This window comes from Fukomys damarensis, unplaced genomic scaffold, assembly GCF_012274545.1.
Source record: "Fukomys damarensis isolate Sample0158 unplaced genomic scaffold, DMR_v1.0_HiC HiC_scaffold_9, whole genome shotgun sequence".
NCBI classification, from domain to species: domain Eukaryota; kingdom Metazoa; phylum Chordata; class Mammalia; order Rodentia; family Bathyergidae; genus Fukomys; species Fukomys damarensis.
In genome coordinates this window covers 24,512,814-24,527,277 of record NW_022900921.1, presented here as the reverse complement: position 1 = coordinate 24,527,277, position 14,464 = coordinate 24,512,814, and the positions used below count along the sequence as shown (strand labels likewise).

The 14,464-nt window shown below is 39.5% G+C and overlaps 1 protein-coding gene across 1 annotated transcript in view; it reads right to left on the bottom strand.

Moving 5' to 3' along the window:
• Positions 1 to 14,464, bottom strand: part of Atp6v0e1 (ATPase H+ transporting V0 subunit e1) — a 34,800-nt gene that overhangs the window by 18,255 nt on the left and 2,081 nt on the right. The window contains exon 2 of the mRNA XM_010622166.3: positions 9,815 to 9,862. Within this exon, the coding sequence (XP_010620468.1) occupies positions 9,815 to 9,862 (48 nt within the window). The remainder of the gene's footprint in view (positions 1 to 9,814; positions 9,863 to 14,464) is intronic.

Below are 14,464 nucleotides of genomic sequence, written 5' to 3'. Positions count from 1 at the left end.
AAAAAAAAAAAAAAAAAAGTACGGCAACAACTGGGTATCTGTATTGGGAAAACAAAGCATGACTTCTGCATTCTAGTGCCTCCAGCTTTCAGAAGCAGTTGTCCCTAAGAGGCTCAAACCCTCTCCATTGCAGAGGCACTGTGGAAAGTCTGCAGGTCCAAGCCTAACAACACAGATTACATGAATGAACTAAGTGCAACAGGTCTCCCACCTTTGTCTACCTCAGTTTTGCAAAAACTTGAAACCTCCCAGACCCTGTATTATGAATCAAACGTTGGGGCTCAGGGTACAGCTCAGGGGGTAGAGTGCATGTTTAACATGTGTGAGGCTCCAGGCTGGATCCCGAACACCATAAAAAGTAAAACCAAAAACCCCATCCCTCTACTGCTCTGCTCCTCTCATCGAGGCTCAACTTCCCACCCTTCTTTTTCTGAACCTTTCCACTGTGTCTTCGGCAGCTCTTGCTCATGATCTGCCAGTCGCATACCTTCTTCTCTTCAAGGACTTTCCACTACTTGCAACTTAACTGAACCCCTCACCAGCTCCTTCAAGCAGAGATGGATGATTTTTTTTTTTTTTTTTTTGGTACTGGGTCCTTGAGCTTGTGAGGCAGGCAGCGGAACCACTGAGCTAAATCCCCAGCCCAGATGATTATTTTTTGGCAATGGGGTCAACATCTTTGCTTCCCCGTGCCACCTTCAGACAATTCTTCTGAAGAACTCACTTCTCCTTTAGGATCCATACCTGCAGGTTTTTACCACCTTATCACCCCTCCAACTTTCCCAGTCATGTCCCCTTACTCATCAGAGAAGGCTCTGCTAGGCTGCTCCATCTGGCTTTTCCTCATCTGTACAGTGGTCCCACCTTATCCAAGAAGGACTTGTTCCTAGATCCCTCTGGAACCATGTGTGACACATATCTCATTATGTTTCACGTATGTAGTTCATATGTATTTCTTCCATACACCTAAATTCATAAATTAGGCATAGTAAGCAATTGATAACCATATGATAGAAGAATTATAACAATTTACTGTGATAAAAGTTGTGTGAATGTGACTTCCTCTGAAAGAATCAATACAACCACTAATATTTTGGATTGTGGTTGACCTTGAATAACCAGAAATGTGGAGAGTTAAAGCACAGATGTATGGGGGGCGGCTATGGACACCTAAATGTTGGCATTCCTCAGCTGTGGCTCTCCCCTCATTCTCTTTTCTCCTCCTTTAGGTCAGTTTCTTAACCTCATCACTACATACCTTTTGGGTCACCTACTTCCCTGAGGGGGAGGCAAGGCTGTCCTGTGCCAGGTGTTACGTTTAGGAGCATCCTTGTCCTCCACCTGCTGGATGCCAGCAGCAGCCCCAGTGGAGAAACACTGTGTTAGTTAATTGCCTATGTCAGTCACGGTGGACAGACAGCCTGCTGCAGCACGTGAGCCAGAGGTTCACACCACTGACCTATAGTCTTATGACTTCAAATACTTCCCCTCCTGTCCAATTTCACCTATAATAGCTCTTGGAAGTTTTACATGCATCTCAAACCTTAACATGGCCCAATGAATTTCTGTCTTAGAATTCATTCTGTCCCAAGTCTTTACCATCTTGAAAAATGGTCTAATCTAGGAACCTGGGAATCATCTCCGATGTCTACTAAAACCAATCCATCAGTAGACCCAAATACTGCCATCCTCAAAGTAGCTCTCAAATCTGTGCACTTCTCTTCATCTTAACCACCATTACCTCAGGCCAAACACAAAGGATCTCTCACCTGAGTAGTGCGATGACCTCTAGACAGGTGTCCTCACTTCCACTCTCCCGGCCAATTTCTATTCACCACAGAGCAGCCAGAGCAATCATCCCTCCACTCTTTCACTAAAAATCTAAAAAGATCTCCTGTCCTAAATATAAAACCAAACTTCTTTATCCTAGCCCATAAAATCCAACCTGACTGGGCTTGACCTAAATCTTGAAACTATCATTCCCCATACTAATTAAACATAGCAATACTGGGCTACCCTGTCTGAACATTCCAAGCTCTTTACCTATACCTTAGTCCTTTGAGTTTGTAGGAGGTCCTACCTATTAGTTCTCTCCATGGCAAGTTCCTCCTCAGGGAGGCTTTCTGTGAGCACCATGAGTAGCTTCTGTACCCCTTTCCACTGCCTTCACTAGACCCCATCACAGCATCTTGTCTGGCCATTTAAAGCATTCTGTCAAACTAAGAAAAACTTTGCTGCACAGACTAAGGTCAGTATTATTGCTGTGTTGTTAATCTGCTAGTTTGAATGCCCTCACTTGACCACAAGCTCTGGAGAAAAGAGGTCTGGTTGTCTACTGTATATTCCAGAACTGACACACTGCGCCATAAAGACAGATAAACCTAAGGCATTTGAGGGAAATGTATGCTCCTTGAGAGCATAATGTTAAGTGAAGTGAATCAGACTCACAAGCTTGAACATGGCTTCCCTTACATGAAAAAGTTAATATATCAATAAAGTATGAAATAAAGATAAATAGGAGAAAAGAGAGGAAAAAAAAGTTACTGTATTCTAAGTTTCTGCTGCTGGTTTCTAATTTCAGTCCAAGATGGTATGAGAGTTCACTTTGCAGGATTTCCATTTCTTTGGATATGTTAAAGTCTTTAGTGTTGCTATGATCAAAACTTATTTTGAATTTTTTTTGGTGGGGGGTACTGGGGATTGAACTTAGGTCCTTGCACTTGTGAGGCAGGCAGCGGAACTATTTTTGAATTTTTAAATTTCCAGAATAGGAAAAATCTATGAAGATTTTAGCTCAGCAGCTCAGTGGCTGCCAAAGGATTGGGAGATGATAGCTAGTGTATAGTGTCTTGCTTTGCAATAACAAAAATTGTCTAAATTTGATCACAATATTGGTTGTATAACTCCATCAATATGCTAAAATTTACTGAACTGTACATATACCTTAGGTTTGCAAATTGTATGATATGCAAATTCTAGTTCAATAAAGCTGTCATTTTTAAAAAATAAAAGAGACATAGGCAACCTGCCTCTATAAAATGTCTTCCTGTCCTGAAGGAACTCCAGAGTTAGGGATGAAGACAGAGACTGACAACAAGTTTACAGAAGGCCAAATAAAACTCATGCTATAGCTGGATGAAAGGGATTCAGGAGCCATCTGAAGAGGCTCCCGCTGGCCAAGGATGGACAATCTCAACATTAACATGGTTATTAATAAAAGGTAGACTTCAACACATCATTTACATGTATGCGATTATAACAAGGCCAATAAAAACAAAATCAGCATTCACCATTGAAGATGTTTGGGAACCAGTTCATTACTCTTAAGACCGGTAAATAAAGGGAAAACCACATATATATCCTATCTTTCCTTTATGATCTTTCAGTTATTTGGATAACCAAACAGTTGATGAAATAAATATTTACAGATGCATTCTAACTAATGAATGAATAAGAAATTATAGAACTCATATCATCAGTGGCTACCAACAACACAGAGAAAAAGCAGATGGAATGTATCTCCTGATGAGAATACTCTACTTTGCTTATGAAACAGACTTGTGAAAACAGTGAACCTGAATCTGATCTAACCTTTAGATATGACTGCCAATTTACAGGAAATATACAGGAGCCTCCTCAACAATACCAAGAATAAGGAACTAATAGACTAGTCTTCGGAAAATTTGGAGGCGAACAGCCCAGTGTTTCTAAAAATTCCTAAGCACTGAGATTGTAGTTCAGCGATAGAATGTGTGCTTACATGTGCAAGGTCCTGGGCTTCATTCCCAGCACCACAACCAAACCACACCACATTGAACAAACAAAACCCAGGGGAAAAAGAAACAGAGGTACATAGAAAAAAATCTATAAACAGCTACTATAGAGACAACTCTACCAACTTCAACCTGTGGTGTTTATGTGACTTTAATCAAACTGTTAACAATAAAACAATTAGGAAATTTAAAACATGACAGGATGTTTGGTGATATAAAGGAAATTTTTGTACACAGTAACTTGAAAATAGCTGTGGTTACACTTGAAAGTAATGATTAACACCAAAATATTCAGATGAACTAGATTTGCTTCAAAGTAATTTGGGGTGGAGGGGGAAAGTGGGGGGATAAGATTAGGGATGAGTGATAACTTCTGAAGGTGGGTGACAGTCAAATTACAGAGAAAATATACTTGTAGTAGATTTTTTTTTAAAAAAATGCTGGGCACAGCAGGAGGCTGAGGCAGAAGGATCACTTAAACCCAGGGGTTCAAGGCCAGCCTGGGTAATATAACGAGCCTGTCTCTAAAAAATAAAATAAAAAACCAATAGTTAAAAAATAGAAGTACATGCCACAGCCAGGCAAGCTAGTACAAGCATATGATACCAGCTACTCAGGTGACTGAAGCAGAAGAATTAGAAGTTTGAAGACAGAATGAGAAACTCAAAATGACCCTGTCTCAAAATAAAAAATAAGAGGGCTGGGGATGCAGTGCAGGGGAAGGGCCTTGGGTCAATCCCTAAAATTGAAGAGGGCCAGGGCCAGGGATGTAACTCAGTGGTAGAGTGCTTGCCGAGCATGTGTGAAGCCCTCTCCAGTACCTTAGACAGACAAAGAGAAAGAGCATCCCTGAAATTGTCCAGTTTGTAGTTACTTGACTGGAAATCAAAGTGGATCAACTTGGCCTCTGGGAGGTGATTGTGGCTCTAGAGCCAGGACCCAGTAAGGGCAGCGAAGGTGGCTGGGGTCAGTTGTGGACCTATAAATTCCTGCGGCCATGCAGGTCCTTACAATGCTGTGCTGAGTAACATTAGAGTGCTGAAAGACAACTGAGGGGAAAACTTTTGGTGTCACAACTGAACAGGCATTTGTGGGAATGAGAGGATGGGGAAAACTGCCTGGGAAGTGAATGAATGGGCTGTGAGGAGCTTCGGACTTATTCACTGTCAGTTTCTCCTTATTAAAGAGGGCAGAGGGGTTGCGTGTCCCATTCACTCACTGCTACATATTCAGTGTCCAGGTGTGGTACCCGGTTTATAGTAAACCATAAAATACACACGCCCAGTTAATGAACCCTCACAAGGCTCAATAAAATACATGCTACACAGTTCTATAAGCAAACTGTGCTTACAAGTAACATTTTTTTCAAATTAAAATAATGTATATGAGGTATATACAATAAACCTCCAGTAATACTACTTTACACACACACACGCACACACACATACATTCTTTTTGTTTTTTTGAGATAAGGTCTCACTATGTATAGTTCAGGCTGACCTCGAACTCAGTATGTAAGTCAGGCTGACTTCTAACTCATAGAGATCCTCCTACCTCAGCTTCCTGAATGCTGGGATTACAGGAATTTGCCGCCACACCTGGCATTACTTTACACTTTTATTGTCCACTGTTAAGCTTTTAAATTTAGTATCTTCTTTATAACTCACAAAACAACCTGAGTATGGTGGCACACATTGTAATCCCAGCCCTTGGGAGGCTGAGCCAGGATTGCTGCACATTTGAGGCCAGCCTGAGCTACACAGTAAGTTCAAGTCAGCCCAAACTACATAGTGAGACTCTGCCTCAAAACAAAGTAAAACAAAACCTCCCCAAACAACCTGAAACATGACTAAACCATGTACTATTCAGCCTAGAAGAACCTAGGTCTCCTGACTCCTAGTCACTATTCCTTTTTTTTTTTTTTTTGTATCAATCTGCTGGTAAGACATACAATTACTCAAATGCTAAAGATAGAGCACATTTTCCAAGAAGCAACGGTATCTTTATACTACAACCCTATATTTCTAGTTAGTTTCCCCTTAAGATGTGAATTTTGTGAGCTGTAGGTAAGCAACACATAATTCAACATTAAAAAATTAACCTAAGGGGCTGGTAAAGGCATATCCCCAGAACCAAAAACAAAACAAAAGGAAAGAAAAAATTTATCTAAGACCAACAGAAAGTATAGGAGAGTACCTAATAGGATTGTACACTTAAGAGACAAAAGTGATTCTGTGCCTCAAAGAGGGACCTTTCAGGGTCGGGGATTTAGCTCAGTGGTGCCGCTGCCCAGTACCATAAAAGTAAAAATAAAAAAATTAAAAGAGGAACCTTTCAAACTTTTCTGTGCTGAATTATTAACAAAACTGAGGTTATACTGGCAGAGAACCTGACTTATTCAGAGCTGAAACAAGTTTTGCCCCTGGGAATCAAACCATAAACTAGAAAAAACTAGCAAGAGAAGAAATTACCATAAACAGAAGGCAATTTAAAAGTCCACAAATGTATTTCAAAATAGGACTTTGTTTAGGAAAGACAAAGTTTCTTTGGGTATGCCTTTCTTCAAAGTAAATATTTTCACAGGGTATGATAGCGCACACCTGTAATCTCAGCACTTAGGAGGCTGAGGCAGGAGGATTGCTGTGAGTTCGAGACCAGCCTGGGTTACATAGTGAGTTCCAAAGGTACAGGATCCCAGTAATGAATGTAACTGTATTGTATACCTAGATTGTACCAATAAAATCAATAAAAAGAAAAAAAAAAAGAAATCATAGCAAGTTCCAGGTCATTCTCAACTACATAGTGAGACCCTGTCTCAACACTCCCCCAAAAAAGTAAATATTTTCAAGAAGACATACTAATGTGTCCAATAGTTAATTTTTCTTTGAATTTCAAATTTATTTTATTATAGAATCCCATTCCTTGATAGAATAAGGTATGTAAAATATTTGAGATCTGAATTACATCTAAACTTTTTAGGCAGATATCCTGCTAAACAGAATATATTACCAAAGAAATGGGAGAGAAAAGTGGTTCCATAAAACTGATACTACCCAGCTAATCTCACCATAAAATGGTCTCCAGAAGCATTATTGTAAGAACACTATTAACTACTGTGATGGCTTGTGTCTAAGTGTCCCTCCCAAAGTCTCATGCAGTCACACCTGAGGCTTCTCAGAGGGGGCTGGATCTAGAGTGTGCAACATTGGGATTGACTCAAAGTACAAGGATAGGATTAAGGGTGTGAGTGCTACTTGCTTTGTGTAAAACATGAGGGACAGAAAGAGGGCTAAGGTCATTTGCTTGATGCCTTTTGCCAGCTGCAAACTGTTTCTCCTCTGTGATGCCCCTCTGCCATGCCCCTCTGCCTTCAGCCAGCCGATCATGGACCGAAACCTCTACAAACTGTGAACTAAATAAACCTTTTTCCCTTTAACTTTGGGTGGCAGGTATTTTTGTCTTACCAACAAGAGAAAGGTAACTAAGACAACGACCATGACTAATAAGTCAGCGACCAATCCACTATCAGAACTCACCAGCATTGCAGCCAAGTGCAGACATGAACAAGTGTCTAGACAGCAAGACACAGGGCTCATGGATAGTTCTCAATTCAGTCACTAGGACTCAAAGAGAAATCATTTCCAACCAACTCCAATTATTCATTTTGCACTTGAAAAGGAAAATAAGTGCTGGGTGAGCTCCTCAAAAAACATACAAAAAAGAAAATAAGAAGCATGAGGCTGGCTGCAAAGGCGTTTTTGTTTGTTTTAAAGAGATTATCAGGAAAATTAATCACATATGAAAGATGATGGAGAACTAGAAAGTTACAAAATGTTTCTCCCACTTCAGTTTACTCTTAAGTCATTCCTCTGTGCAATAATTTTCTTTTTTAAAATATCACCATCAATCGCGTCTCGGCCTTTTAGCTAAGATTAAATGCAAGATATACCACCACTGATTTAATCCTCACACTACAGGAATCTTCAAAGCAATAAAAAAAGGCCTTTTCAATCACAGGACCACTCCTTACCACTCATGTTGATAAAGGGCTCCCTTGTTCAGATTTCTAAGGGAGATTCAGTAAGATAAACTGACATTCCATATCGCCCTTGCTATAATGATAGAATTTCTGATACATAAATTTGCTCTCATTTATTAGTCAGAGCTGAACACAACAGTGAAAGAATTCCTGCCACTGGCTACTTGCCAGACTTTCCCTCTGAAGACTAAACTATCACCTGAAAAAGCCTCTTTTATTACTCTAACCAGAAAAAAGTTTTTAGAAAGTTCCATTAACTAAACCATACTGTTGAAACAGTCAAACACCAGCATCATTTAGCACAATTTTTACAATGTATTATAATTTAAAACCCTATAATTGTGGCCAGGCATGGTGGCACATGACTATAATCCCAGGAGTCTGGGGGGCTCAGTGAGGAGAACTGTAAACCTGGCCTAGGCAATTCAGTGCCTTCATAAATCCCTGTCTCAAAAAAAAAAAGGGGGGGGGATGAAGCCCAGTTGGGCTCCCTGGGCTCAATGTCTAATACCACAAAAACAAAACAAAACAAGAAACAATAATACTCTAAAGTTGCATTTATTTATTTATAAAATTATTTTTTAGACAGGGCCTTGCTATATTATAGTTCAGGCTAGTCTTGAACTCACTATGGAGCCCCGGCTGGCCTCAAATTTGTGCTGCTCCTCCTGATTGCTGTGATTACAGATGTGTGCCACCACGCCTGGCTAAAGTTGCATTTAACAACCCAATGAATTACTAGCCAGATAGCCCAAATTCATGGTAGGAACTCTGACAGGGATTCTCTGCTAAGAACTGGACTTTGGCTCAACTCCATTAACTCTTTTCAAAACCTTTGTGCTACCCTAAGAATACTGGACATTCTCAGATTCAGGATCACAGAGATCACTGGTCTTTCATCTCAGAACAAATTAAAATTATTGCTTCCTATCTCAAGTGGGCACTAATACTTGGGCCATCGCCAGTCTTTTTCATGTCACTGAACTCTCAGAGAGCTAGAAAACTGTTTTTAAGGAAATAAAATTTATTTGTTCTATACTCTAAAGGGAAATTCCTAAAAGGTGACTTTAAAGGTATGTGATCCATATTTCAATTTTTAGAAAAAGAAGTAGAAATCCTACACTGAAGTGGTTATTCTCCAAGAACTGATTAAAGCTCAGCTGTTTTTCTGGGGCTTGACTTGTTCCATATTTATCAGGAAAGAAGAGAATGTGGACAAGAGCTGGAAATATCTTTAAAACAGTTCAGTTACAGTTCCTCGGGAAGATAAAGGACAACATTCTAAATACATATGATGAGGAAAGAAATTACCTTATATATCCTAAAATAGTTTTCACTTAATAGTTTATATAAATGAATCCACTCAAACAGATACAAATTATTATATTTTTATACAGTGTACAGTGAATTATTTAGAAAATTACCCTTACTCTACTTGATTATAATTCTAGCTCAACTTCTGTCCATCAGATAAGTCACAGTAAAGAATAGCACTATGGGTATTGTGGCTTTCCTCATGATAATCCATCCTGCTTCCTCAGGGTGCTCTTTTTCTTGTCTTTTCCTCTTTTACTTAGCCCAAACTCTCTCTACAGAGCCAGATTCTCTCTCTCACTCTTCACTTTTACTTTTTCAAATAAACTTTAAAAAAATGGCTTTATGAGCTTCATAGTGAGATATGAGTATATAAGATTATAAGCAAAATGAGTAAATCTAAATATTTCACAATAGTAAAATATAAAGTATTATAATTTCCAACTACTTATAAACTTTATATTTGTGCCAGTGAAACTGAACTTGTATTCCCAGAAGCAGAGCATCTGCACAACCGTCATAATATACTAAGCACTGGAAATGTATGATATTTCCAATTTGAGAACACCAAGTATTCCATGAGAGTTAAGCTTCAATGAGACAGGTATAAAGTCTGCACACATCAAATACCCAGAATAACTGCTTATTATTTTTAGATAACACTACTCAGAAGAGTCAATATACTTACAAGAGATAGCAGCAAACTGAACAGGTCACCAACATGGTGATGATAACTCTAAAAAGGAAAATACAAATGTAATTATTTAGATAACTAGTAAACTATGTAGAACGGTTTAAGTCCCTTCCCATGTTATTAAACTGCCACAGATGGCGCATCAAGAAAGCAGTTACAACTCTGTTCAAATATCCAGTAGACTACAATGTGCCTAAGGATATATTTGGCATAAGTTTAAGTACATAATTAAACATCTGTATGTAAAGTGTATGTATTGATGCCACAGCTTAAATGTCCAAATTAAATTCAACTGAAACAGAAAAGTCTGTTCATAGCGACAGTTCTGACACCCAAGTAATACTCTCTGCAGCGAGTTAACACTGTACTTCTAAATTATGCTGTCAGGGCTGACCTCTCCCCTTTCTCTATTCATGTCTGAAAGTCACACGTGGATCTCCAATTGGCTGAATTTCAACACTTTTTTTTTCGTTGCAGGTAATCAAATTTGGGAACTTTCCCATGTGAGGTAGGCGGTGGAATCACTGAGCTAAATCCTCGCCTGAATTTCAACACTTTTAAAACAGAACTAATGGGCGGGGGATTTAGCTCAGTGGTGCCGCCACCTGCCTTGAAGCGCAAAGACCCGAGTTCAATCCCTGGTACCAAAAAAATAAAACAGAACTCTTGATATCCTTTCCATTTCTTCCCAAAGGCTCCCCTTCTAAACAAGGTATGACAGTGCACATCAGCACTCAGGAAGCTGAGGTAAGAGGACTGCTGAGAATTCACAGCCAGCCTGGACTTCATAGTGAGTAAAAGGCCAGCCTGGACTACATAGTGAGATCCTGTCTCAAAAAAATAAATGCCAGTGCTGGGGATTTAGTTCAGTGGTTCTGCCGCCTGCCTTGCAGGAGCAAGGACCCGAATGCGATCCTCAGTACCAAACAAACAAACAACAAAAACCAAAAAAATAATTACCAAGAGCTCCCCTTCTAAATTTCTTATTACCCTTCAGGGCTGGGGGTGTGGCTCAGTGGTAGTGACAGACTATGTGCTTAGCATGAGGACCTGGGTTCAGTCCGAGCACATACACAAAAGAGAATCTCCCATTCCCCAGAAACAACCCTATCATTTCTACCTCTCCCCTCCCTTCCACTCCTAAATCTACCATCTTTTGCTCACCCCTTCACTGTACCTCACCATCACCAACACCAAGGATTCACCCTCAAAGGCATCTTCCCCTAACTAGATTTCTTCCTTTCCATCCCCACTACCTGCAACAAAATTAACCAGCATGGATTAGTTAACTTATTGCCAGCAGATTCAAAACATTTTTCATCCCTTTAATTCTATCCACAATAATTCAGATTAATATATTCCTTTCACTGTATCATTCTCCACCTTAAGATGTTTTAGTGGCTTCCTATCACCCACAGGTATTGCTTCCCAAGAGGTATTTCCACACCCTGGAAATGAGGAAGACTTCCTCCTACAACCTGCGAAGCAAGTATTAGAACCCCTATTTATATTTATCTTTAAAACTCATCTGTTACAAGTTTTGTATGCACATTTTTTCTGGTAAATCTACTGGCACATTCATCCATTGGACAGACTTGCACTGAGTATCCATGGGATATGGACAAAGAAGATTAAAATCTAACCTTGCCCTCCTGAAGTTTACATGCTAGTTGGGGAGAAGGACAAACAGGATAAATACCATTAGTAATGCCTGATGGTCAGCAAGTGCTAAGGGAGAAAATAAAGCAGGAGAGGAAGATTGCTTACATGAAGACTGGAGCAACTGGCTGCAATTGTAGAGGCCAGTCAGGAAAAGCCTTGGAGAGGGGGTGGAATTTGAGTGCACACCCACAGAAGGAAAGTGAGGGCCCAGTTTGGGAGAATACAGCAAACACAAAGATGGGAGGTGCAAAGGTCCTTGGGGTTTCAAGGAAGGAGGCTAAGTGGCTGAAGAAAAGCAAGGACAGCCTAATCAGAAGAGCGGTTAAAGAGGTATCATATATCCTGCAAAAAGTCTGAGAAAAGGACAGACGATATCAGACTCAAGTTGTAATATGTTGCTCAGGTGGGTTGAAAGAATTGGGGAGAAAAGGGGCAAAGGGAAAAGAAAATCAGTTATGGTGAACAGCAATAATCCGAGTGGCTAAGGCTGGCAACAGTTGATCAAACTCTAGATAGTATAGTTTGAAGGAAGATTATTTGAAATTAATAATTTATATATTACACTTATAATACATAAGTATCTTGAGGGTTTGTACTAAAAGGCTTAACTGCACAATGAAAGTGAAGACTACAGAATCAAGTCCAGCTACTCACCTATAATCAAAGCTCTCCACTCATTCTCACCTCCTCTACCTTCAACCCTTTATACCCGAAGGCATGTTTATGAGGGTCTTTTTTGTTGTTTTTGTTTTGTTTTTCAGTACTGGGGAATGAACTATTTATGAGTCTTAATTTCAAGCTGCTGTTCAGCCTAAAATCCCTTTCCCATCCTCTCTTCCCAAAAGATCATCTCAGAGAGTTGAGACAGGTAAGACTCTTCGGTATGACCTGCTGGTATTAATAATTTCATATAAAAATCTCCCTCATATTAGTTCTGAATGTGCTATTGCTGCTCCAGAGCTACATTCATAGGCCTTTTAAATTTTTTTGGTACTGGAGATCAAACTCAGGACCTTGTACTTTCAAGGCAGGTGGCAGAACCACTGAGCTAAATCCCTGGCCTCTTTTTAAAAATTTTGACACAGGGTCTTGAGAAGTCACTAAGTTGCCCAAGCTGAACTTGTGATCCTCCTGGCTCAGCCTCCCAGAATGCTAAGATTACAGGCATGGTTCACCATGCCTGGCTCAAATGTGCTTCTTCTTAGGGGCTGCATGCTGAAGTATTCAGAAGTTAAGAGTCACAAAGACAAGTCAGGCATAGTAGCATACGCATGGTAGCATATCCCAGTACTCAGGAGGCTGGGGCAGGTGGATCACTCCATGTTTGAGGCCAGCCTGAACTACACAGTGAGACCCTATCTCAAAAACCAAAAAGAGGGCTGGGGATTTAGCTCAGTGGTGCTGCCACCTGCCTTGACAGCACAAGGTCCCAAGTTCGATCTCCAGTACCAAAACAAAACACCAAAAATAATCACAAATCCTACAATTTACAAATGATTCAGCAAAAATTGAAAAAGGTATCTATATATATATTCATTTGTATATACAGATAAGGCAAATATGAATATGTTCTTGAATCTAGGTGGGGGTAGATGGCACTCCTTTTGTTTTTCCTACTTTTATGTACACCTGAAAAATGTTGAAAAGATTGCAGATGACTGAATTCTTGGCACATTAATCCCTGAGCTCATTCCTCATCTCTTCCTCTAAACCTGGTAAGGGAGCCTCTGTGAAAAAACTTGAAGCTTTTATAGAATCTATGGGTTCCTGAAAAAAGAAAGTGTGAAGAATAGGAATGTCAGGAAGGCTGCCTACTGGCACAGGCTTGATTCCATTGCATCCCTTTTCAGCTGCAGAAAGAACTGAAAGAGCAGTTTGCTTTCAGCTAGCAGTAGACCCTGAAGAAACTTTTCCCTTTGCGTTCTCCCTGCCTTTTCAGGCCCTTTGCCTCCTAATCACCCAATTCCACAGTGTGGTATGCAGAAGTCTCTCAGGGAAGAGGATGCAACATCAAAGTCCTTTTTGCCCTTCTTCCTTTCTTTTTTTTTTTTTTCTACTCTTCAATCCTGAATTTGGCTTTTATTTTAAAATACATTTAGCATACAACTGTCATAGGACAGGAAGTAACAAAACATGAAGAAACAGTATTTTCAAGTACTTTTTAAACTAGACTTTTTAAACTACTGATTTAAAAATCAATAGGCTATCACAGACCCAAATTTTGGGAAACAATTCTTAAAATTCAATTCATTAACTACACATTTTAAACAAAAAGCTCTTCTCACATTTTCCAATGTACTGACAAGTTTCTAAATGCCCCAATTTCTTTTCAACTAATAAGTAAACACTCCAAATCCAGTTGCTTTACTTAAAATTATCGGATTCAGTTTTGGTAAAAATTAGCATACCCTTAAATTCTCAATCAGGATTGTAAAAATATGAGCTCAAATAGTTATACTGCTCAAAACAGAAACATCTTAATTGCTATTTCTGGATAACCATATAGATAACTGCACTAAAATTAGTAATCTCATAACTCATGTTCATTTATATGGAAAGTGCCTTTCTCCCTTCTTACATAGTTCCTTTACTACTTTCTTAATGAAGAATTATAATCCCTCAAATCAGACATACCTTTTATATACATATACATATTTATATTTTTGGGGGGGTACCAGGTATTGAACTCAGGTCCTTGTGCTTGTGAGGCAGGTGGTGGCACCATCAAGCTAAATCTCCAGCCTCTCTTTTCTCTATATTAAAACTCACCATAGTCCATGAAGCAGTTCAGCTCCTTCATGTATTTTTGTTTTCATTAAGCTTATTGGTACAGTTAAAACAAACAATACAGTTACACTTATTACTGCACTCTTGTACCTTTACATGATATATCTTGGTTCTTGTTTTTCCCCTTACCCCTGCCCTCCCTTCATCCCCTATTTCCTTCACGTATTTCAAAAAATTGTTTTTGATTTGCAAAGG